Raw genomic sequence first — 20187 nt, forward strand, 5'->3', positions numbered from 1 at the left:
CCATGTTCAAAGCCAGGAAACAACAGCTGTGTGGGGCTGAGAGCATTTCCATCTCTAGCCTTTGGAACAACTAGGAACACCTGCCAATGTTCCCATTTAAAAATGACTGTGCCACCCCGGCCATTGGGACTCAGTTGGTTAGAGAGTCGTCCTGTAACTAAAAGGTTGTGGGTTCAATCCCTGGTCCAGGTGCATGTGGGAGGCAATCAATTGATGCTTCTCTCTTGCATCGATGTTTCTCTCCCTTCCCCTCTCTAAAAAAGCAATGAAGAAAGGACCTTGGGTGAGGATAAAAAATAAAAACAAAAATAAAAATAAAGAACCACTGTGATAACAAAACTAACAGAATACTTTGTCACTAACCCTAATAAGTGTCACTATTTCAATGCAGTAGATTTGTCTACACTCGAGTAGCAATAATAACGGTTTCCATTGATCGAGGTCTTATGTCAGAAGCTGGACTCGGGTACTTGTATATATACATACGAGTCACACTACCCTTGTGAGAGAAGGGCCATTGTCACCCTGTTTTATATACAGGCAATCTTAGGCAAAGACGGGCTGTAAATCTCAGATGTCTGATCTGTCATTCAGTTCCCCTACCATCCATCATCTGGTGGAGAAGAGTGTTGTTTTATACCAAAAAGTATATAAGACTCCCTTTTGCATTCATTCATTCATCCAACAAACATGTACCGAGAGCATCCTGCTCACCCTCTCCTGCCTGGGCACGGGGGGAACAACGATGAATGAGACATGGAGGTTGTGGTCTAGTGGGATTCCCCCATGGAGCTGGGCTCAGGAGTTTTCTTTACCGGTCTTCTCCTCAGGGAGCGCATCCTCTCAGGCAAGCTGGTGCGCAGGGCCGAGAAGCGGCTTAAGGAAGTGGTGCTCCAGGTGGAGGAGGAGCGGAGGATGGCCGACCAGCTCAGGGACCAGGTGAGCAGCTGACGTCACTAGGGAGCCATGTGGGTGGCAGGGGCACGGACAGAACAGTAGCAGCCCATGTGTCTCTGGAGGTGGGGAGTTTCCATCACAGGAGGCGGCACACAGGTGCTGCGCTGAAAGTGCATGCAGACACTGTCCCCGGGCGTGGTGCCGTCGCATGGAGCTGGGACCAGGGACTTTGTCATCCGTCGACTCTGGAATATGGGAAAGCTGAGCTTTCTGGGGCCCAAGACAGCCAAGGAGAATTTAGGCCAGGGGTAAACTAACAACACAAAATGTTCACTGGGTGGTTTCAATGCATCAGGCGCTCTGCTCAACACATAATATATCGTGCACTTATTTTTCATCAGAACACTATGGTAGTGAGCTGCTCTTTTCCTCTCATAGTCAGGTGAGAAAACCGAGGCACAGAAAGGTGAAGTAACTTGCTTAAGATTATTTAACCGCAAAGAGACGGACCCAGGGTCCAAACCCCAGCCCTGGCTGCTGAGCCTACACTCTTAATTTTTGAGCAGTTACCGAATCCCAAGCTCTGCGTTGGCTGCTTTTTCAAAAACTCCACGCTTGCATTCCCTCGCCAGCCCGATTTCCCACGCGAGGACACAGGAACTTGAGAAGGGGACACAGTTGGCTCCAAAGTCATAGTTAGCAGAGACAGAGCCCGGATCGGATCCCAGGTCTGTCTGGCTCTTGATAGCATCGCCGTGGCCTTTAAAGCTCAGCCGTAGTTCGTGTACCATTCACCCCACAAACAACCACTGAGCAGCCGCTGTGTGCTGGGCACTGTGTGGGGCACTGGAGACGTGACAGAGAAGGTGCCTGCGCTCCTGGAGCGCCCATGTTCAGCACAGGGAGGAAACACACAAGAAACCTACAGACCGGGAAAGACAATTACAGATCGTGACAAGAGCTACGAAGGAAATAGGGAATGAAGACCAAGGGAGACTCAGAGGATTGGGGGCTCCTGTCTTAGGAGGTAACATTTGAATTGAGACCTGAAGGATGAGCCAGGCAGAGGGCACACCGGGGACAAAGGCCCAGGGGTACGGAAATGAGCTTGGTGGGTTTGGAGCAAACAGGTTCCCAGGATGGCTAGAGAGAAGGATAGGGCGGTGGAGCAGATTGAGCGATGAGAATGAGGCACCCCGAGATGTGACCCAGCCTCCCTGCTCCCCCACAGATGGAGAAGGGGAACCTTCGAGTGAAGCAGCTGAAGCGGCAGGTGCAGGAGGCGGAGGAAGAGGCGTCCAGGGCTCAGGCGGACCGCAGAAGACTGCAGCGTGAGCTGGATGATGTCACAGAGACCGCCGAGTCCTTGAACCGCGAGGTGACCACCTTGAGGAACCGGCTCCGGTATGGCCACCCTGCACCTGCGCACCCTCACTCCATGAACCCCTGCCACCCCCTCTGTCTGTCCCCCATCTCCCTCTGTTCCTGTGTCCCTGTCTCCTTCATTCTCTGTCCCCTCATCTCTCTCTGCCCCTACCCGTGCCCTCTGCCCATCTCTCTCCGTGTCTCCCTGTCTCGTCTCTCCCCTCATCACCTCTCTCCACATCTCTCTCTCTCTCACTTTTCTCTCCACTCCCCTCATTTAATCTCTGTCCCTGGTCGCTCCTCCTCTCCACAGACGCGTCCCCCTTACCTTCACCACCCGCACCGTGCGCCAGGTCTTCCGACTGGAGGAGGGCGTGGCATCAGACGAGGAGACCGAGGAGGCAGAGCCGGGTTCTGGACCACAGCCCTCGGAGCCTGATGCGTCCCCAGAAGCACAGCCCCAGTGACCCCTCCCTGCTCCTGGCTGTCAGCCCCTCCCTCCCTGGCCCTGGCAGGTGCTGGTCCCAGGAACCCACCCTGTGGCTTCTTGCACTTTGGAAATGGCGCCACCTGCTGGCACCACAGCACTTACCAACCCCACCCCAGAGGGTCCCCCGAGACCTCCTGTAAACACTGAGAAGTCTGAGAGCAGGGAGGCAAGGACCGGGGCTCTCTCCCTGGAGTGCAAAGTCGGGTGTAGTTGGCATGCTGTGGCCTCATACAGCTCCCACCCTTCCTTCGGTGTAAACGGTTTTTACTAGGATGGGACTGTGGCCCCCCACCCCTCTTCAGCCAGGGCTGCCCATGGCCCTCCTCCTTGGCCCCCTCCCTCTCCCAGGACTCCACCGGCCTTTGATTCTTGCAGAGGGGCAGGATAAGGGGGCCTGTATTGCTCCCTCTTCCCATGCTCTGTCCTCCCTTCTGGTTGCTGATGTGTGATCACAGTGCAGTTGGAGTCCCTGGAGGAGCTGGAAGAGTCTCCCTAACCCTCCAGCCTCCAACTGTGGCAGAAATAAACTCCAGCCCCAACTGGACCCCACTGGAGTGGTGTGTGTTCCTGCAGGGGGGCATCTCTGATGGGTCCAGAAGGGCACTGGCTCTTTCCACCTGCCGGGGCTGCGGCGGGGGGGGGGCAGTCTGCTGGTTCTGATCACAGCTGTCCCTTGCCGGGCCACCGCCTGGGTACTGGACACTTCCCACACCCCAGCCTTCTCCCTCTGAGTTATTGCCTCCATGGTACAGACGAGGAGACCGAGGCTCAGAGCCGCGATGTCCCTCACTCCAAACCTCCCAGTCAGTGAGGGGCGGAAGGGGTGCTTGCTGTGCTCTGGCCTCTGACTGATTCTCACGTCTTTGCAAAACGGGCAGCAGTGACTTTGTTGAGTCTGCGACCATTTATTTAGCTGTGCTGAACGCGGGATGTTTGTCTCAATTCTCAGCACAACCGCTAGAGGCAAGGAGCGTACTGGTTTTCAGCACCCAGGACAGTTCCCGGCTCCCAGTTGGGTTTCACGTATTTGCTGGATGACTAATCACCCCGTCCTAGCCTTTTAAGAGTGGCAGAACAAACACGGAGAGGTTGAGAGGCTTGCCCAAGGACACACAGCTACCAAGAAGTTGAGCCCATGTAGATCGCTTCACAGTCAGCGATATGGAGTGCGCTGCCCTCAGCCCCTGAACACACGCGGGACCCACGTCCACTCCACCCCTGCGACTAGTCATGGTCACTCAGGAGCTCAGGCCACCAAGGTGCCCTTACACTTTCAGTTAGCGGTGTAGGAAGGCACTCATCCCAAATCACAAGATTAGAGCAGGTGATCAAGGGGATGTCTGGGTCCCCCAAATGCACACCTATGCCATTTTAATCTGACCTCTACTCTTGAAGACGCAACCCCTCTGTCTACCCCCCAAAGCTCCCCAGCCCTGACCGGAAGGCCTTCCCAGCACACAAACAGAACACAACTTTTAAATGAAAAGGAAACTTTAATTTTGGTGGGGAATGAGAGGGTGGGTGGAAGGGGGCATGACACTTTTTCTTTGGGGGGGTGACATGCGGCAGCTTCTGCATTGGGCGGTTCATGCACCCAGGGTGGGCGTGGGGGAGGCTTGGGGGAGGGGCCGTGCCGACCCCTCCCTCCCTGCCCTGGGGGTGGGCTGAGAAGACCCGCCGTTAGCACCAGAGTTGGACGATTTGCAGACCTCCCCTCCCCTCACTGACTCCGGACACCCGCCCCCATCCCTGAGAGCGCCCCCTTGTCACTCCCCCCCTACACGTGGGCAGGCCAGGCCCGCCCCACCCACATTTGAGTGAGAGAAACTTATTGCTGTGTGTGTTGGGGAGAGGGAGCCGCTGAGCTCAGGAAGCCCCCCGCCATTCACCCCTCCCCAGTCGCCCCGCCCCCGCCCCGTGCCCGTGCGTTCCCGGAGCGCAGGAGCGGCGCGCATGCGTGCGGGGAGCGCGTCATGCAGCGCATGCGTGTAGCTGCGGGCACCCTGGCGGCCGGGGGGGTGGGGGGAAAGGGGAGCGGGACTTCAAAGTTGTCCCTTTAGCTCGCTCTCTCTCCCTCCCCGAATCCCACACTGTTTATTGATTTGGGGGGGTGGGGGGTGAGAATCACGTGTTGTAGAGGCTTATAATGATCGTGGTTATTTTTTAAAAGCTGAACTAAAAAGCTGGGTACGTGTGGCAGATTGGCGAGCGGGGGGCGGGGAGACGTTGGGAAGAGGTCTGTACCCTTTGGAAAAGATCCTCACCCCCTTTCCCCGCACCGTTTGGCTTCCGTGAGGGTCTGGGGAATCCGGGGGAGGGGCTTTTTTAAGAAGTTAAACCCTTTGGCAATATAATCAGTCCCCACCCCCATACCCTGGTGTCTGGAGCCCCTAGCCCTTTGCCCCGCCCCGCTCCCCGCAGAACCTGCCCCACCCCTCACCCCTGATTCGCCAGGGTTTCGGGTCCGAGGGAAGGATGGGGGGGGGACTCAAAATGCCCCTTGCATAGGAATCGTTGCATCAAGAATCGTGCTCAGTGACCCCCTCCCCAACCCTCGGGTGGGGAATTGGGGCGGGGGGTTCCTGAGGCTGTGGGAGCAGAGGGAGGAAGGTTGTTAATTCTGTGGACCCCCAGCTCCAAAAGGGGGGTCCTCTAAGGATTCTGGGACCGGTGTGGTCCCCGGGCGTGGGGGAGGTAGCGCATCCTTGAGCCAGGATGGGATATGAGAAGTGATTTTCCACCCGCGGACGTGGCGGGGCGAGGAACGCCGGGGGACGGCGGGCTGGGGTGCCAGCCCGAGTGGGTAGGTTGTCCTTTCCTAAGCTCCTGGTGTTCTAGTGTCCGGCCATTCGGGCACCGTCTCTGCTTGAAATGGAGACACTTCTGACCTAAATAAACGGTGTTCTGGCCAAGCAGTAGTAGTATCTGGACTTACCGGCCTAAGTGCAAAGTGCCGTGAAAGACAAAACCTTCCCAGCGTTTGTCCTGGCACTGCCTAAAACCTCAGCGCATCAGCAGAGGCACGAACACGACCCTCTGGGAGACAGTGGTGTCCATGAGGAGGGTACCTTTGGGTACCATTTCAGGGAAGATGCTGTTGGGGGGCAGGGTTGGACATTAGAAAGGAGGTACCCTGGAAAGGTCAGGCTCCCCGGAATTGCAGACAGGTTGGGCCCATCTGGGAAATTCTAGCGGCAGGGGAACCTGAGGTGGATGCCTGATGCCAGAGATGTGGGGGTGTCTGGTGGTTCGAGGCCTGAGGATTTGGGGGTGTCCAGGAAGTGTCCGGGGCGGGGGAGGTTTTGGAGCATCCCAAAGGCTGAAAGTGAGCTGCAGAGCGCGGCCACCTCTTGGAGGACTGAGAGGTGCGGGATGCACTCCAGGGAGTGGGTGGCGGTGGGGCTTGGGGCGGGGTGGGGGGCAGCATCTGTGCGCAGAGGCTACGTTCCAGGGGTGTGTGGAGGTTTGGGGGATGCGGGGTGCCAGGGCCCGTGTCAGGAGTTCTGGGTGCAGGTCTCATGTCCCGGGAATCTGGAGGGAATGTTGGGGAGTTTTGTGTGCTGGGGCCGGACTGCCCCAGGAGTTCCAGCATGGGAGGTCTGAGTCCATGCAGCGAGACCCGAGGCGAGCGGATGGGGGGGAGGGGCGAGAGGGTGCCATTCACCAGAGGGATCCTCCCAAAGGCTGTGGGAGCAGTTGCCCACAGCGCCCTCCCCCCTACCATCTGAGCTCAGCTCCGGTTTTTGGCTTGGGTCACTGTTCCTCCTTCCCCCACGTTGTCGCTACTTATTTTTTAAAAATCAGTGAATGATGGGCTGCCCTCCGGGGGTGCAGGGCAGGAGGCCAGGAAACCCTCCTGTGGCTTAAAGGCCAGCCCCACCCCCTTGAGGTCTCCACCCCTTCCCAGAGTGCCCCTTCCCTCAACCGCTTGGCATGCAGCCCCCCGGCGCTTATTGCTGAGGTGGAATTGTGGGGGGAGGGGTCCAGGTTGAGGGAGGCATGCAGAGTAGGGGGGAGGTGCCCCAAATGTAATTGGCATAATTTGGACGTATTTACACGAGTTGATGGGAGGGGGTGTCCTATGGCTCATGGAGACCTGAGAAGGCTTTATTTGGGGGGTGGGGCAGAGTTGAGGGGCATGGGCTTTGGTCCCTCCCCTCCATCCTGGGGCCCAGGGCGGGGTGAGGGGCCCGGGGGTGTCTGCTGGCGTGGTCGTCTCCGTTGCATATTATTAATGACTTTTTGATTTTTAAAAAAACCCTTTTCCCCAGCCCCCCACCCCCAGCTCCTTTGACCTTCTTCCCTGTCACCCCCGAGTCCCCCCACGGGGGGGAGGGGAGCGCTAGAGGATGGAGGGCAGGGTTGGGGGAGCGCGGCGGGCAGCCCTGGGAGAGCCAGGGGGAGTGGCAAGGGGCGCGAGGCGCAGAGACACCCCGCTCAGGCCCGCGATGCTGCTCAGGCTGCGGGATTTCTCGTAACCTGGGGGGAGGGGCGGAAACACGGGGAGGAAGCATGGAGCAGGGGGGCATGGGGAGGTCCCATAGACAGAGAGACCCCAAGACAGAGGGAGGGAGGCAGGAGAGAAACGGACAGGAACAGCAGATGGAGAAAAACACAGGAGAGCAATAAGAGACGGCGAGAGAGACACCAAGACACAGAAAGACAGAGGGAGGGAGGCAGAGAGATGGACAGAGGCGGACCAAGGAGATGGAGAGAGAGAGAAGTGAACAAATTGGACAGTCAGTCGCATCACGTAGAAAGGTCCAGACATGGGGAGGGGGGAGAGACTCAGGGTTAGGAGGCAGGGTGGCACCCACCGAGCCTCCCCCACCCCATCCCCACGCAACCCGGCCCCCTCCCCTCCCGGCATTGGCCCCCTCATCTGAGGCAAAAAGGAGTGGGGGCAGCAAGGCGGATGGTGGCAGCAGGGGCATTGGCGTGAGCTCAGGTGGGAGGCATGTAGGGGAGCAGCGTGGGGAGGATTTGGGAGGGGGCTGGCAGGTCTGCCGGGGTGGGGGGCTCACCTAGATGTTGAGAGAGGGGGCGCTGTGAGGGGCTGAAGGATGGAGCCGAAGCCCGCAGGGCCCCTGGGGCAGAGAGTAGCTCGGAGGGCAGCCTGAGAGTGGAGGCTCACCTGAAGGTCACGTGGGGCCTCTTTCAGGGGCCAGGGAGCCTCAGTGGGAGCCTTCTGATGGGGAGGTTCTAACCGTGTCTGGACAGCCACAGGGATCTAAGATCCGGGCGCAATGAGTGGTTTCTGTGGAAGCTTATCAGTGTCTTAACAGTTCTGCCAGTGTCGGGTGCTTTTCTAAGCGGAGTCAGGGGGTCTGTCTGGACAATGGTGTTTTGGCCATAGGAGAGCGAGCCTGAGGGGTTGGAAGCCCACTACCTTGGGGACACCCCTTCCCAGCCATTTCCCATTGCTAACCTGGGGGGAAGGGGCAGGGGGGGACCGAGGGTCTCGCGAGGCCTCAGGCGGTGACAAGAGCTGGGGACAGAAATACACAGAGTCATGGCGGGGGGCGGGGGCGGTCATGGGGGACCCCCCCAACACAGCTTCACTGTTGGGGGTCGGAGAAACGCCGGATCTCTTCCTCCTCTCTGGTGTTTTCCGGGGAAGGGGAGCAGTGAAATGGGGGGCCGCCAGAGACATCAAATATGGAAGGAGCTTCCGGGGTGGCTGGGGTTCCAGGGGAGGAGGGAGGAAGGGAGGAGGGGGGCAAGGGAGGAGGGGGAAGGCTGGGGAGGAAGGGGGAACACGTGTCAGGTGTTAGGCTCAGGTGGCTGGTGAGGGCACATGGAGAAGAAGGGACAGGTCATGGGGCAGGGGGAGGACCAGCCAGGAGGAAGGGTCTTGGGGGGGAGGGGGAGGGCAGTATTGGAGGGTGGGTCGTGGAGGAAGGAGAGGAAGGGGCGAGTGAGGAAGGAGGGGTCCAGGATTCAGTCAGCCCCATCAGCTCCAGCCATTATTTGAGTTCAATGAATGGATTTTGGCATCAGAGGCGAGAAAAGCAGAGACCTCCCACCCCACCTCCAGCCCTCCCTCCCCCGCATCCCCAAATCCTCCCCACTCCCTGTGCCCCTCAATTCCAAGGGGCCCATCCAGACCTGGGGGTGGGGGGACAAAGGGCGGGAACAGGACTGGGTGCAAGCAGGGGCAGGGCCGAGATGGGAGTCGGGAGAGGCCGGTGATGAGATGGAAATGGAAGATGGTGTGGGGGGGTGGCTGCAGAAAGGAGAGGCAGAGGGACGAAAGAGCCACACAGTCCCCTCTGGTCCCCACGCCCTCTGCTGCATGACCTGGGGCAGTCATGGGCCTCCTTGAACTTCTGTGAAACAAGGGCGCTTAGGCAAGGCCGTCTCTGGAGCCTCCCCAAGTCCCCCTACAGCCCCTCCTTAGGCTGCAGGCAGGGATTGAGGATGTATCTGTGTTTCTAAGGAAGATTCCACAGTGAGTAAGTGATGGGTTGCATTCCTTCAGGGGGCTCTTCATTGCTTTTAAAGTCAATCCAGCCTCTCCCCGTGGCCAAAACTGCCCTCTCGATCCTTCCACACGGCCGGTCTGGCACCCCTCTCCCTTTGGCTGCCCATCTGTGGCGTCACTTCTCTCCTTGCTATTTCTTTCAAAAACCAAGCTCATCCCACCCCGGACCTCAGGACCTCGGCACTTGCTGCTCCTTCTGGCTGGCTGGCCCCCTCTGCCTTTCAGGTTTCAGTTGCCTCAGAAAGCTCCTCCACAGACCTTCTGATCTGAAGTGGCAAGAGGTTTGTTTTTTGTTGTTGTTGTTTTTTAACTTGTTTATTTTCTGCTTCCTCCACTCAGGGAGTATCCAGCTTTTCCTGTAAAGGGCCTGTCAGTTTGGACTCTGTGGGCCTCACGGCTTCTGTCACAACTATTCTATTCTACTGTCCCAGTAAAGCTTCATGTACGAGACAGCTAGCTGACCGAGCTGGCCCATGGGCTGGACGGTGCCAACCCACGGCCTGGAGCACAAACTCCGTGATGGCAGATTCTGGCTGTGTGCAATGCCAAACCTCCAGCGCCTGGAACTGTGCCCTCGATCATTAGTTGCTGAACAGATGGATGGGTGGATGGATGGATGGAGAAATGGAGCTAGGGGTCAGCTAGGGACGTTGTGGGGGTTACAGAAGATACGTTAATTTCTGGCATGCACTAAGTGCTTGGTTATGTTTGCTGAATGACTCACTGACAGCTCTCTCTTCCCTCTGTCCCCTGACCTCCCCACGGCCAGTGCTTGGCTCTCTCCTTCCTGTTCCAACTCTCTCTCTGCCTCCTTCCTCTCCATCCCCACAGCCCAGGGATGACCTGGGCTCAGACTTGTCCTCTCCCCTGGACCCTCGTCCCTGTCTCCTCCTCCAGTCCATCCCCGAGGGCCCGGAGCTGACCCCCTCTCCCGGGACAAGGCCCCAGCCCTCGGCCCCACCCTGCTTTCCTGCCTCATGGTTCTACGCCAGCCCCCGGTCTCCCGGCTTTGCTCACACTTGTCACTCTGTCACTACTGTCACCTGGGATCACTTCCTCGCCAGCAGTGGGGATAACCCTGTCAATCTCGATTCCTCCAGAAAGTCTTTCCTGTGGTTTCCTCCTACCCTGGGGGTGTTCCTCTTACTGTATGACCCCATGTCACCTCCACATCTTCATATGTCGCCTCAAGGAGTGACTTTCTCTTTCTGTGTCTGCCTCTCCCAACAAACAGAGAGCATGAGTTCCGGGCGGGGAGCCTGTGGGTGCTTTATAAACTGGTCTGCTCACAGGTGACTGAAAGGGAGGCTGAGTCTTTTTCATCCCATTATGCACCCCGAAGAGTGTCCTGGGTGTGCACCCCATTTTCTGGGTTGAATTTTTAAAAAAACAAAAGGGGGGGTGCAGGGAGAGAGATGTCGATGGGGGTGAGGATGGGGGTCAGTCACGAGGGCAGGGAGGGAGGTCAGGCATGTGGTGGGGAGGGTCGGGGTTAGTTTTGGGGGGTCAGTGAGGGGCAGGGCAAGTCCTGGGCAGGTGGGTGCAGGGTCAGTGTCGGGAGTGAAGGTTAATTGAATGGAGCTCTTCATGGTGAAGGGGGGGGGTCTCGGTCAGTGGGAGCTGCTCGTTCTCAGAGGGGTTAGTCAGGAGGAAGGGGTTCAGAGGGTGGGGGCTACTTACCCCGGGGGGGAGGGGGTTCGTCCACTAGGGGGATATCCAGGCTGCAGCGTTGGCGTTGAGGTCGGGCAAGAAGCTGGGGGGGCCTGGCTTACGCCAGTCTGGGGGGAGCAGTGGGGGAGCACCGGTGGCTGGGGGTGGGGGAAGAGGCCAGAGGGTCAGGGTGGGGGAAATGGAGATGGAATAAAGACAGGTGAAGGGTCAGTGGTGAGGAAACCTGGGGTTGGAGGGGCTCTGGGAGGGAGGAGGTTGGGGGACGGGATGGCAGAAGTCCAGCACCTCCTCCCCCTTCTCCCTCTCCCTCCTCCCCCAGGGGAGGAGGGAGAGAGAGAGGGTCCCAGGGGTCCGGGGGGGGGGGCACCTCACCTTTCCGGATGGAGCCGTCAGGGGAGGGAGCATAGTCAGTGAGGAGGAAGCAGGCTCGGTCCCGGCTGTAGCGGCCCCGGCTCCCGGGGGTGATGGGGCTCTTGTCTTCCGGGGACATGGCGGGCTGGTCGATGGCCGGGCAGTCCTCATGCGCGAGTGCGGCTGCTGCTGGGTCCCCGTTGGGACGGGGATCTGCGTCCCCGGGGGTCAGACAGAGACACAAAGAGTGAGGCGTGGAAACTCACAGTGGGGACAACACTACCCAGGAGAAGGTGTCGGCAGACTTGAGGGCCGCAAATAGGTGACTAAAGGGCAGGGTGCAGATGGAGGTGGCAGGAGGGCCCATTTGGCAGCAGGGTGTCAGGAGCATGGCTGATGGGCTTGGGGAGTGGGCCACTGGGGGAAGGGTGTTGAGAGTTGGGGAGGACAGTGGGGTGGGGAAGGGTGGACAGGGGACAGCACTGGACGAAGGTGGGTAGAGGGAGGGCATTGAGTGCTAAGGAGAGGTAGTCAGGCTGGGTGCTGGGAAGGGCAGGACGTGGAGCATTTGGCACCCATCAGAGGGGGACACGGGGAAGAGGTGGTTGGCACGCAAGTTGGGTGGGCAGAGCAGGTTGGGACTGGGTGTTGAGTTGGTAGGGTGTTGGGATGGTGCACATGCTGGTGGGAACGTCAGGGGCTGGGAGGTGCTTGTTTAGGGAGGGGTGCCGGGTGCTGGTAAGGACACAGTGAGGAAGGGTTAGAAGGTGACAGATGAGGGAGGGGGAAGTGGGGGTCCCCCAGGCTCTGACTCGAGCTATTTTTAATTGGTGTGAAACTGGGTCAGCGGCTGAGGGAGCAAGCCAGGGGGGCCAGGCGGCCCAGCTCCCTTTCTTGACCTACTTAAGACATGGGGGTGGGGCCCACCGGCCTGTCCCTCCTCCACAACTAACACCCCAATCTCCGCCTCTGAGGCACAGAGTCCCCTGGGGGGAGGGACTTGCAAGGCACAGCCAACTCTTCTCCCAACTCGCTGGTTCCACCTCTCCCTCTTTGCAACGCCTCTCTGAGCTTCTCGGACCCCTCTCAGCAGAGCCAGAGACTGGGCCCTGGGTTCCGAGCCACTGTCCCGTCACAGGGCCTTGCCACCCGCTGGGCCTGTCTCCCCTGGCCACTCTCTGACTCTTAGTTTTTAGTCTTAAGTCTCATTTCCTCTCTTGGTTTCACTGTTTGAATAAACCTGAACCCTGGCCACGGACCGCCCCAGCCCTCCCTCCTCCTCGGTCCTCTCTCTTTTCTCTCTCCCCTCTCACTGACAGTCTCTAGGTTTCAGACTCTGTGGCCTTTAGACTTTTTTCAGGGTGTTCTCCAGGAAGCTCAGGCACTACAACCATCTCTTGGCCTCTTGTCTCCAGCCAGCCCGTGATTTGCATGTGAGACCCTCTCCCCATGTGTCTCTCCCGGGTCCCCCTGAATACGTCAGTTGCAAATCTGTCTCTCTCCAAAACTCTGTCACACAAAATATCCATCTCTGCCCTTGTCCATTTCTGTGCCCCTTCTCTGGCCTCAGCAACTGCCATTCCCTCTTCTCTCCCCTCTCTGCTGCTGGCCACCCTATCTCTGCACCCTCCTCCTGCCCCCCTCGAAACCTCCCCACCTTCTCCCATGCATCTCTGCCTGTGCCCCCCTCCACCCCATACACCCCTCAGGCCCCCTCCTCACCTGCTCGGTTGATCTCAATTACTTCCTCCTGAGCCAATGGGCAAGGCTCCCCAGGGGCTGGCAGAGGGGGCAGCCCCATGATCCCGAGCCCACCCGCTCCCCCCCTGAGCAGCCCGGGGTGCGTGTGGGGCCCCGGTGGGTAGGCCCCAGCCATAGTCACCCCCATGGAGGGCGGGGTGATGGGTGGCGGGGGGCTGATACCACCACTGCCATGGTGAGGGTGGGGTGGGGGCGGTGGGGGCGGGTCGGGCTTGCAGTAGTTGGGTGAGCCGGGCTGCGGGGGCCGGGGGATGTGTTTATTCTTCTTCTTGGGCAGCTTCTGCTTGGCCATGGCCAGCGAATAGTACATGCCAAAGTTGTTGACGATGACAGGCACGGGCATGGCGATGGTGAGCACCCCGGCCAGGGCACACAGCGCCCCGACCAGCATCCCCGACCACGTCTTGGGGTACATGTCTCCGTAGCCCAGGGTGGTCATGGTGACCACGGCCCACCAGAAGCCGATGGGGATGTTCTTGAAGTAGGTGTGGTTGGAGCCCAGAATGTCATCCGGGTCAGCGCCGATGCGCTCGGCATAGTAGATCATGGTGGCGAAGATGAGCACACCCAGCGCCAGGAAGATGATGAGCAGCAGGAACTCGTTGGTGCTGGCACGGAGCGTGTGGCCCAGCACACGCAGCCCCACGAAGTGGCGCGTGAGCTTGAAGATGCGCAGGATGCGCACAAAACGGACGACCCGCAGGAAGCCCAGCACGTCCTTGGCGGCCTTGGAGCTGAGGCCAGAGAGGCCCACCTCGAGATAGAAGGGCAGGATGGCCACACAGTCAATGATGTTGAGGCTGCTCTTGAGAAACTCCACCTTGTCTGGGCAGAAGGTGATGCGCATGAGGAACTCAAAGGTGAACCAGACCACGCACACACCCTCCACGTAAGTCAGGAAGGGCTCCGTCTCCACCTCCACATTGGTGATGTTCTCCGGCGGGGCCCCGGGGATCGGGGAGGCCTGCGTCACCGTCTTGTTGCTGATGTGGATGAAGCCCTCGTGGGTCTCCAGGCAGAAGGTGGTGATGGAGATGAGGATGAAGAAGAGGGAGGCGAAGGCCACATACTGCGGGACAGGGCAGGAGAGAAGGCAAAAGGTGACCCGGGCGTCTGGTCCACTAGCCGTCTCCACAAGACCCTCCCAGTGGCTCCCTTCCTAGCCCCAACACTTCCCTCTGCTCCTCTCCCCACTAAGACTAGTGAAAGGGAAGGTAGAGGATTAGCTCTGGAGAGGAGCTGGCCCCAGGGGCCAGAGCACATGGGCAATTTACGTCCTGGAAACAGTGATTTCTGGCCCCATGCTCTGTCTCCTAGACCGCCTCCCCTCACTCTCCTGTTCCCTGTGCCCTATCCCTGGGCTCTGCGAGGGGACCCAGGTGTAGGAGGGGAGACTTAAGATCACACATCCTGTGTCTCAGAGGGTTTGGGGGTGGACCTGGAGCTGAGGGAAGGGGAAGGTGAGAAGGTGGGTGGGGAGGCAGAATCACAAGATGGCTAACAGTAAAATCTTGGGTTTGATTCCAGCATTTCCCCTGCCTAACTTGGGCAAGGTGGTTAAGCCTTCCAAACCTCAAGTGTTTACAGGATTATTGTGAGGATTACATTAGTAAGTAGACAAAGGTACTGGCTGAAAAAAAAAAAACAACACAAAACAGTGCTTGGTCCAGTGTCTGGAGCTTAGTAATGTTTGAGCTCTTATGAGGGTATGGAGGCATCTTTTTTTGTTTTTTTTGTTTGTTTGTTTGTTTTTTTGGGGGGGCGGGCAAGGCCAAGGCCTCAGAAAGGAGTCAGGGTTTCCTTGGGCCCTCACCCAGAGAGGACAGGGCAGGGCAGGGGTGGAAGAACATAGGGGAGGAGGGGTGTTCGGGCCCTTAAGCGGGGAGAAGTGTCAAGTCTGCCAAAAGAAAGGGGGGTACATATGAGGAGAGGTGGGGTTTAAGGCTCTCAGAAGGAATGGAGGGTCAGGGGGCCTAGACCTGGGAGAGAGCACAGGACTTAGGGCCAAAGTAGATGAAGGGACTTTTCAGAGGTGCAGAGAATTGGGGGTAGGGGCGTGCTTGGTCATCTCAGGATGGGGGATGACCAGAGTCCTGCCAAACTGTGTTGTGGGTTTTGATGAAGGCTTTGATGAGGAAGGGAGGGAGTGGAGTCAAGATCTGGGAGAACTGGGTGGATCAGGCCCCTCGAGATGCTAGTGGGCTTTATCGAATACACCGGGTGAAAGAGTGAGGTTAGTCCTTGGATAGGGAAGGGAATCAATGTTGGGGCAAAGAGGGGGCTTCCATAAGATGGGTAGAGGAGAGGAGGTGGAGGGTTCTGGGTTGCAGAGAAGAGAGGGGGGCCAGGTCGGGCTGCAGAGAGGACCCTAAACCTTGGGGAGGGTTGGGGGTCAGCGTGGGCCCTTCCTGCCCCGCCCCCCTCTTCATTTCTCCGCAGTGGTTTAAGAGGCCAGAGGCCGCCGCAGAGCGCATGCCTAGAGCTCCCCCGCGCCTGCTCCTAGCCCAGCGCGCGGCTCAGGATGCGGCACCGCAGTGGGGGCGGGCGGCCCGGGCCGGGGGGCGGGGCGCGCGGCGGCCAGCACCGCGGACAGTTCCCCCCACCGCAGTGCGCAGCCGCAGAGGCTGGGAGCCGTCTTAACCCCATCGGAGCTGCAACCAAGCTGGCCACGCGCAGCCGCAGTGCCGCCGCTTCACCGCGGGAGGCCGCCGGCCGGGGAGCTGTATTAACTCCTTCCCTCCCGAGACATAGAAAGGAAGGTGGGCTTCGCCGCAGTGCGCAGCTGTAGAGGCTGGACAGCGTCGGGACTGGTTTAACCCGTGGTCCCGAGAAGGCTCAAAAGCAGAAGGGTTAGGAGGGCATAAAGTCCCTGTAGGAAGGAAAGGAGAGATTACGAGGAAAGGGAGGAGGGGGAGGTAGGGCTGGACCCTCCACTTTTCATTGGTTTCAGCTCCCAACTCTGCCAAGCTATCTCACTTGAGGCTGGAAAGTGAATGGCATGTCATGGACACTCAAAAATATTTGTGGAGTCAACGAGTGACCCCTGTAGCTGTCCCGGACATCTAGCCTCACCTCGGCACCCTTAAATGGGGTCGCAAGAAAGAAGGGCACCCTAGACCATAGGGGGAAGGGGCCACCTAAAAGCCCGACGGGGCATGTAGGGCCACGTCCCTTCTGTACCTCGTCCTCCCCACCTCCCCTCACCCAACCCCAAATCTCGCCAACTCAGCGCTTCCCCGGGACCAAACTTTATGCGGAGCCTCCGGGCCCCCCTCCCCGTAGTTCCCTCCCCCAGCATGAATGCGGCACTGCGGCTCCGCGTCCTTCCCGGCTCAGGACGCGGCACCCTGGGGGGAGGGGGGCGGACTAGCTCCTCAGGGTGTTTAGGTCCCCAGGAAGCTAGGAGGGGTCCCTGGAGTCTCTCTTTCCCTCTTTCTAATTCCCCCCCATTTTGAACTGCCCTCCTCTCTTCCAACAAGGGGAAGAAGTTAGGAGGAGGGAGAGGTTCCAGGGAGAAGGAGGGGGAAGGGTAGCTATTTCGCTTGGGAAGTTACAAATGTTTGAAGTTATAAAAGTTTGTGGGGAGGAAGATGGAGGGAGCTGGGGAAGATCTGGAATTCAAGGGAGATAAGGGTGGAGTGTGTGTTCTCTCTGGTTCACCTTGGAGTGCAGGGAGAAGCGGAGGGGCTCACTCCAGGGCTTCGGACTGGAGGGAAGGAGTAAAAAAAGGGGGAGCAAGCAGGCCTGGGGCAGGTGGAAAGATACCAAGGCAGGGCAGAAAGAACTGGGAGCTGTTTTGGGGCTGATAACTTGAGGGTGGTCCCGAGGATTAAGGTTAAGTAAACTTCTGGACCAGAGGAAAAGTCATTCATCCACTAGGGAAGGGGCTGCGGGCCGGGGATGGAGGGTGTCCCAGAGGGAGGGAGTGGGCTGTGCAGCTTAAACGATGGAAGGAAGGAGCTGGGAGAATGTATGGGTGAGGAGGACGCAATTCTGGAAAGCTCATGGGAGGTTCTGAAGAGGAAAGGCATATTACTGGGGGCTCAGGAGTCACGGAGGAGTGTGAAAGCCTATGGGGAAGTCTGGAGCTTTATGGGGAAAGTCCTTGGGATGGGAGCTGGTGTGGAGGATGCATGAAGGGACTTGATGAACACAGAGAGGTGCAGAGGGTCCCAGGAGGAAAGATGTCCTCAGACTTATCATTGCAGTGAAGGGAGGAGGAAGTATCTTAGCCAGAGCAAGTGGTCTGGACATTCAGAGGGGTTCAGGATGCGTTGAAATTAGGGTGGGGAGTCTTCTGAGACTTTGGCAGAAGAATCAGGTGGGGAGGGTATTAAAAAAATAGTCAGGAGACTCAAACTTGGAGGGTGGGGTGAGGGAGAGGGGCAAAGACAAAAGGAATCAGGGAGGTGTTGGGAGAACTGGGGAACCGAAGGCTGCAGATGGGGCTTAGAGCAGGGGTCTGCAGGGGGCAGGGAAAGGGAGGCAGTTTTCACAGGACTTGGGATACTTTGAGGTTTAGGAAAGGATGTCTTCTGAGGGCCTGGGGCTGGTCCAAGAAACTGAGGGCTAAGGAAGGGGTCTTCAAGGAATCCAAGGGGTGGCCAAGAGAAGTGAGGAGTTTAGAGGGGTTTCTGATGGCTGAGGGTTGCAGAAAGGTCTTCTGAGAGTGCCAGAGGGGTCCAGGAACGGTGGGGAGAGGTTGTTCAGAGGAGCCCTGGAGCAAGTTTCTAAGGGTCTAGGGTGACCTAGAGAGGCAGGGTGGTGTTCAAAGGGATCTGGGCGATTCTGAAGGTTGGAGAACCATCCTCTGAGGATCTGAGGATGGCCGGGAGAGGAGGGTGTGTTCCGAAGTGTGCGGGGAAACTCAGGGTTGGGGTTAAAGGCTTCTAAGAGACTGGGAGGCTGAGAGAGGGAGGGAGGGGCTGGGATCGGCCATAGGATTCTGAGGGTCTGGGAGTGCATGGGGAGAGGAGAGGGATGGGGACTCCGACAGCACGCTCACCCTAGCTGCCCGCGACGAGTAGGGGTCTTCGAAGAGCGCCCACACTCGAGGCTGCCAGCGGCGCCACCACGTGCCGCCCGCGCCGCCCGCGCCCCCTGGCGGCCCCCCGGCACCGCCGCCCGCGTCCTGGAAGCAGAGGCGCTTGAGCTCGCCGCCTGCGCCGTCCAGGCCACCGCCGCCCGCGCCCGCCTCGTCGTCCAGGCCCGCGTCGTGGGCGCCCCCGGCGTTGGCAGCGTTGGCGGCGCCCGAAGAGTCGGGCGCCTCGAAGGAGTCGAGTGCTTCCTCAGCATCGCGGTGCTGTCGGTAGGTCATCCAGCAGCAGGCTTCCACGTCGGTCTCGTCGATGCCCCAGAAGCCGAGCTCCTCCTCGAAGAGCGGCCCGCACACGTCGGCCGGGCAGTGCAGCTTGCCCGTGCGGTAGTAGTTGAGCACGTAGGCGAAGACGCCCGGGTGCCGGTCGAAGAAGAACTCGTCAGTGCCGGGGTCGTAATCGAAGCGCGCCGCCGCCTCAGGCTCCGTCAGACCGGCCAGACGCGTACCCGGCAGGGTGCGCAGCGTCGAGCGGTACGTCTCATGGCGCACGCCGCCCACGTTGATCACGATCTTGCCGCTGTCGCCACCGCCGCCGCCGTGCCTCCCCATGGCCGCCGCCGGCAGCCCGGGGCATGGCTCGGCGCGCCGGTCCCCGGGCCCGTGGGATGCCGGGGGGCCCGCCGGGGACGCGGCAGGGCCGGGCTGCGCAGGCTGCTGCTGCTGCTGCAGCGGCGGCGCTGGCGGCGGCGGGGTGTCGGGAGGCTGCGGCGGCGGTGCAGGCTGCTGCTTGCTGGCCCCCTGGCGCCGGCGGAAGGAGGAGACGCAGACTGAGCTCAACATTGGCCGGGGGGGCGGGGCTGTAGGGGCGGGGCCTTGAGGGCGGGGCCTCAGGGGAGAGACAAACGGGATTGGGTGGGAAAGGCAATAAATATGAGGGCGGAGCCTAAATTGGCGGCTAACCGAAGTGATTGGTCTAAGGGATAGTGGGGCGGAGTTGAAGCAGAGAGAGAAGGGCGGGGACTCTAACCGGGCCAAGCGTAGTGGGGTGGGGCAGCAGATAAAACACAACGATTGGATCTTTCCGAGAGCAGGGGCTGGGCGAGGTGTTGCAGGAGGTGGGACGCACCTCTAAAGTTGGCTGGGTTGGCAGCACAGAAAACTGAAGAAGCGGGGTTAGATATAAGAAAGATCGATTAAAATGAAAAAAGGATGGGGCGGGGCAGAGAAAAGGGACCGTCCAAGCTATTTAAAGAAGCAGGCTCGGCCGTGAAGGGCGAAGTGAGGGGGCGGGGCCACAATGGTGGAGACTCCTCTGGGTGGAAAGAGAAAAATCGCGGGCCCAGACTTAAAGAGCGGATAAGCAGAACCTGGTGGGGAAGGGCATCTGGAGACTGCGGGGTTGGGCTCCGAACATTGTTCGGACGGGGAAAGACGGATCTTACAAGGAGGCGGGGTCGAGAAAAGTAGTAGAAACTTTTTGATTGGCCCGGCACAGTGAGGGGGCGGGACTAAATGAGTGTGGGAGCTGGAAGTGGAGAGTGGAGAGTATGGTCACGCAAAATGGTGTTAGGCTGCTGAAAGGGCACAGGGCAAAGGTTACATGGACTGAGACCCAGTGAGAAGGGGAGGAGATGAGCGAGGCCTGAGAACCTGAGAGCGCCTGGCTAGGAATATTGGTCGGGACGAGGTAAAGAAAGGATGGGGCCGGGGCTTCACGCTTGGCCTGATTAGACGGGGCTCTACCGTGGTAATTAATGTCAGGATGGATGGGGCGGGACTAAGGAAGGTGGGTGGGGCCTACGAATGATAGTAAAAGTCTAGAATGGGTTGTGGGATGGCAAGATTAAGGGAGGGTCGAGGCACTAAGGGGCTTGAAAGCAGTCTGGCTAGGTTGGGGCAGTGTAGGCCTAAGAGAGGGTAAGGAACGGGAGATGGGGATGCATAAGGGACCTGTAAAGAGTACAAAGCTGCCAGGCTGGATGGGGCGGGAGGGGAGACCTGGAACGAAGAGTCTTGGGAATTAGAGAACCTGGGACGGAGTCCTAAGAGTCGGTGGGGACTTAGAGGCTGGGGCAAGAACTTCCAACTGGTGAGGGAAAGGGGACTAGGTCCAGATAACGGCCGACTGCA

At 59.1% G+C, this 20187-nt stretch overlaps 2 protein-coding genes across 12 annotated transcripts in view; one reads left to right on the plus strand and one right to left on the minus strand.

Annotated features, from left to right (window-relative positions):
- Positions 1 to 3296, plus strand: part of MYH14 (myosin heavy chain 14) — an 83824-nt gene extending 80528 nt beyond the window's left edge. For all 7 annotated transcript variants that reach the window (XM_045856190.1, XM_045856192.1, XM_045856191.1 and 4 more), the window contains 3 exons: positions 831 to 939; positions 2129 to 2301; positions 2576 to 3296. In XM_045856190.1, coding sequence (XP_045712146.1) covers positions 831 to 939; positions 2129 to 2301; positions 2576 to 2729 — 436 coding nt within the window. In that variant the 3' untranslated portion in view covers positions 2730 to 3296. The remainder of the gene's footprint in view (positions 1 to 830; positions 940 to 2128; positions 2302 to 2575) is intronic.
- Positions 3297 to 6949: 3653 nt separating this feature from the next.
- On the minus strand, positions 6950 to 18897 carry KCNC3 (potassium voltage-gated channel subfamily C member 3). Of its 5 annotated transcripts, none has more exons than XM_045856462.1 (5): positions 18025 to 18897; positions 12981 to 14088; positions 11280 to 11471; positions 10917 to 11044; positions 7103 to 7231 (listed from the first exon to the last, which is right to left on the minus strand). In XM_045856462.1, exons 1-4 carry the CDS (start codon positions 18895 to 18897, stop codon positions 10941 to 10943), a joined length of 2277 nt encoding a protein of 758 aa, XP_045712418.1. In that variant the 3' UTR covers positions 7103 to 7231; positions 10917 to 10940. The 5 variants fall into 5 exon arrangements, with proteins under 5 accessions (XP_045712416.1, XP_045712418.1, XP_045712421.1 ...); XM_045856465.1 differs by lacking the exon at positions 10917 to 11044 and adding an exon at positions 8181 to 8240 and having other exon boundaries at positions 7130 to 7231; XM_045856461.1 differs by lacking the exon at positions 7103 to 7231 and adding an exon at positions 8207 to 8240.
- Between the last annotated feature and the right edge of the window lie 1290 nt (positions 18898 to 20187).

This window comes from Phyllostomus hastatus, unplaced genomic scaffold (genome assembly GCF_019186645.2).
Source record: "Phyllostomus hastatus isolate PE091 unplaced genomic scaffold, TTU_PhHast_1.1 phas_scaffold_1224, whole genome shotgun sequence".
NCBI lineage: Eukaryota > Metazoa > Chordata > Mammalia > Chiroptera > Phyllostomidae > Phyllostomus > Phyllostomus hastatus.

Bases quoted from the DNA above. Each gene is read 5' to 3' on its own strand.
- KCNC3 (XM_045856460.1), bottom strand. From the start codon at position 18,897: ATGTTGAGCTCAGTCTGCGTCTCCTCCTTCCGCCGGCGCCAGGGGGCC. The intron at 11,472-12,980 runs GTGAGGAGGGGG...CCGGGGACGCAG, and splicing joins AATTGAGATCAACCGAGCAG to ATCCCCGTCCCAACGGGGAC. The intron at 7,232-11,279 runs GTGAGGTGCCCC...CCCTCCCCCCAG, and splicing joins TGACGGCTCCATCCGGAAAG to GTTACGAGAAATCCCGCAGC.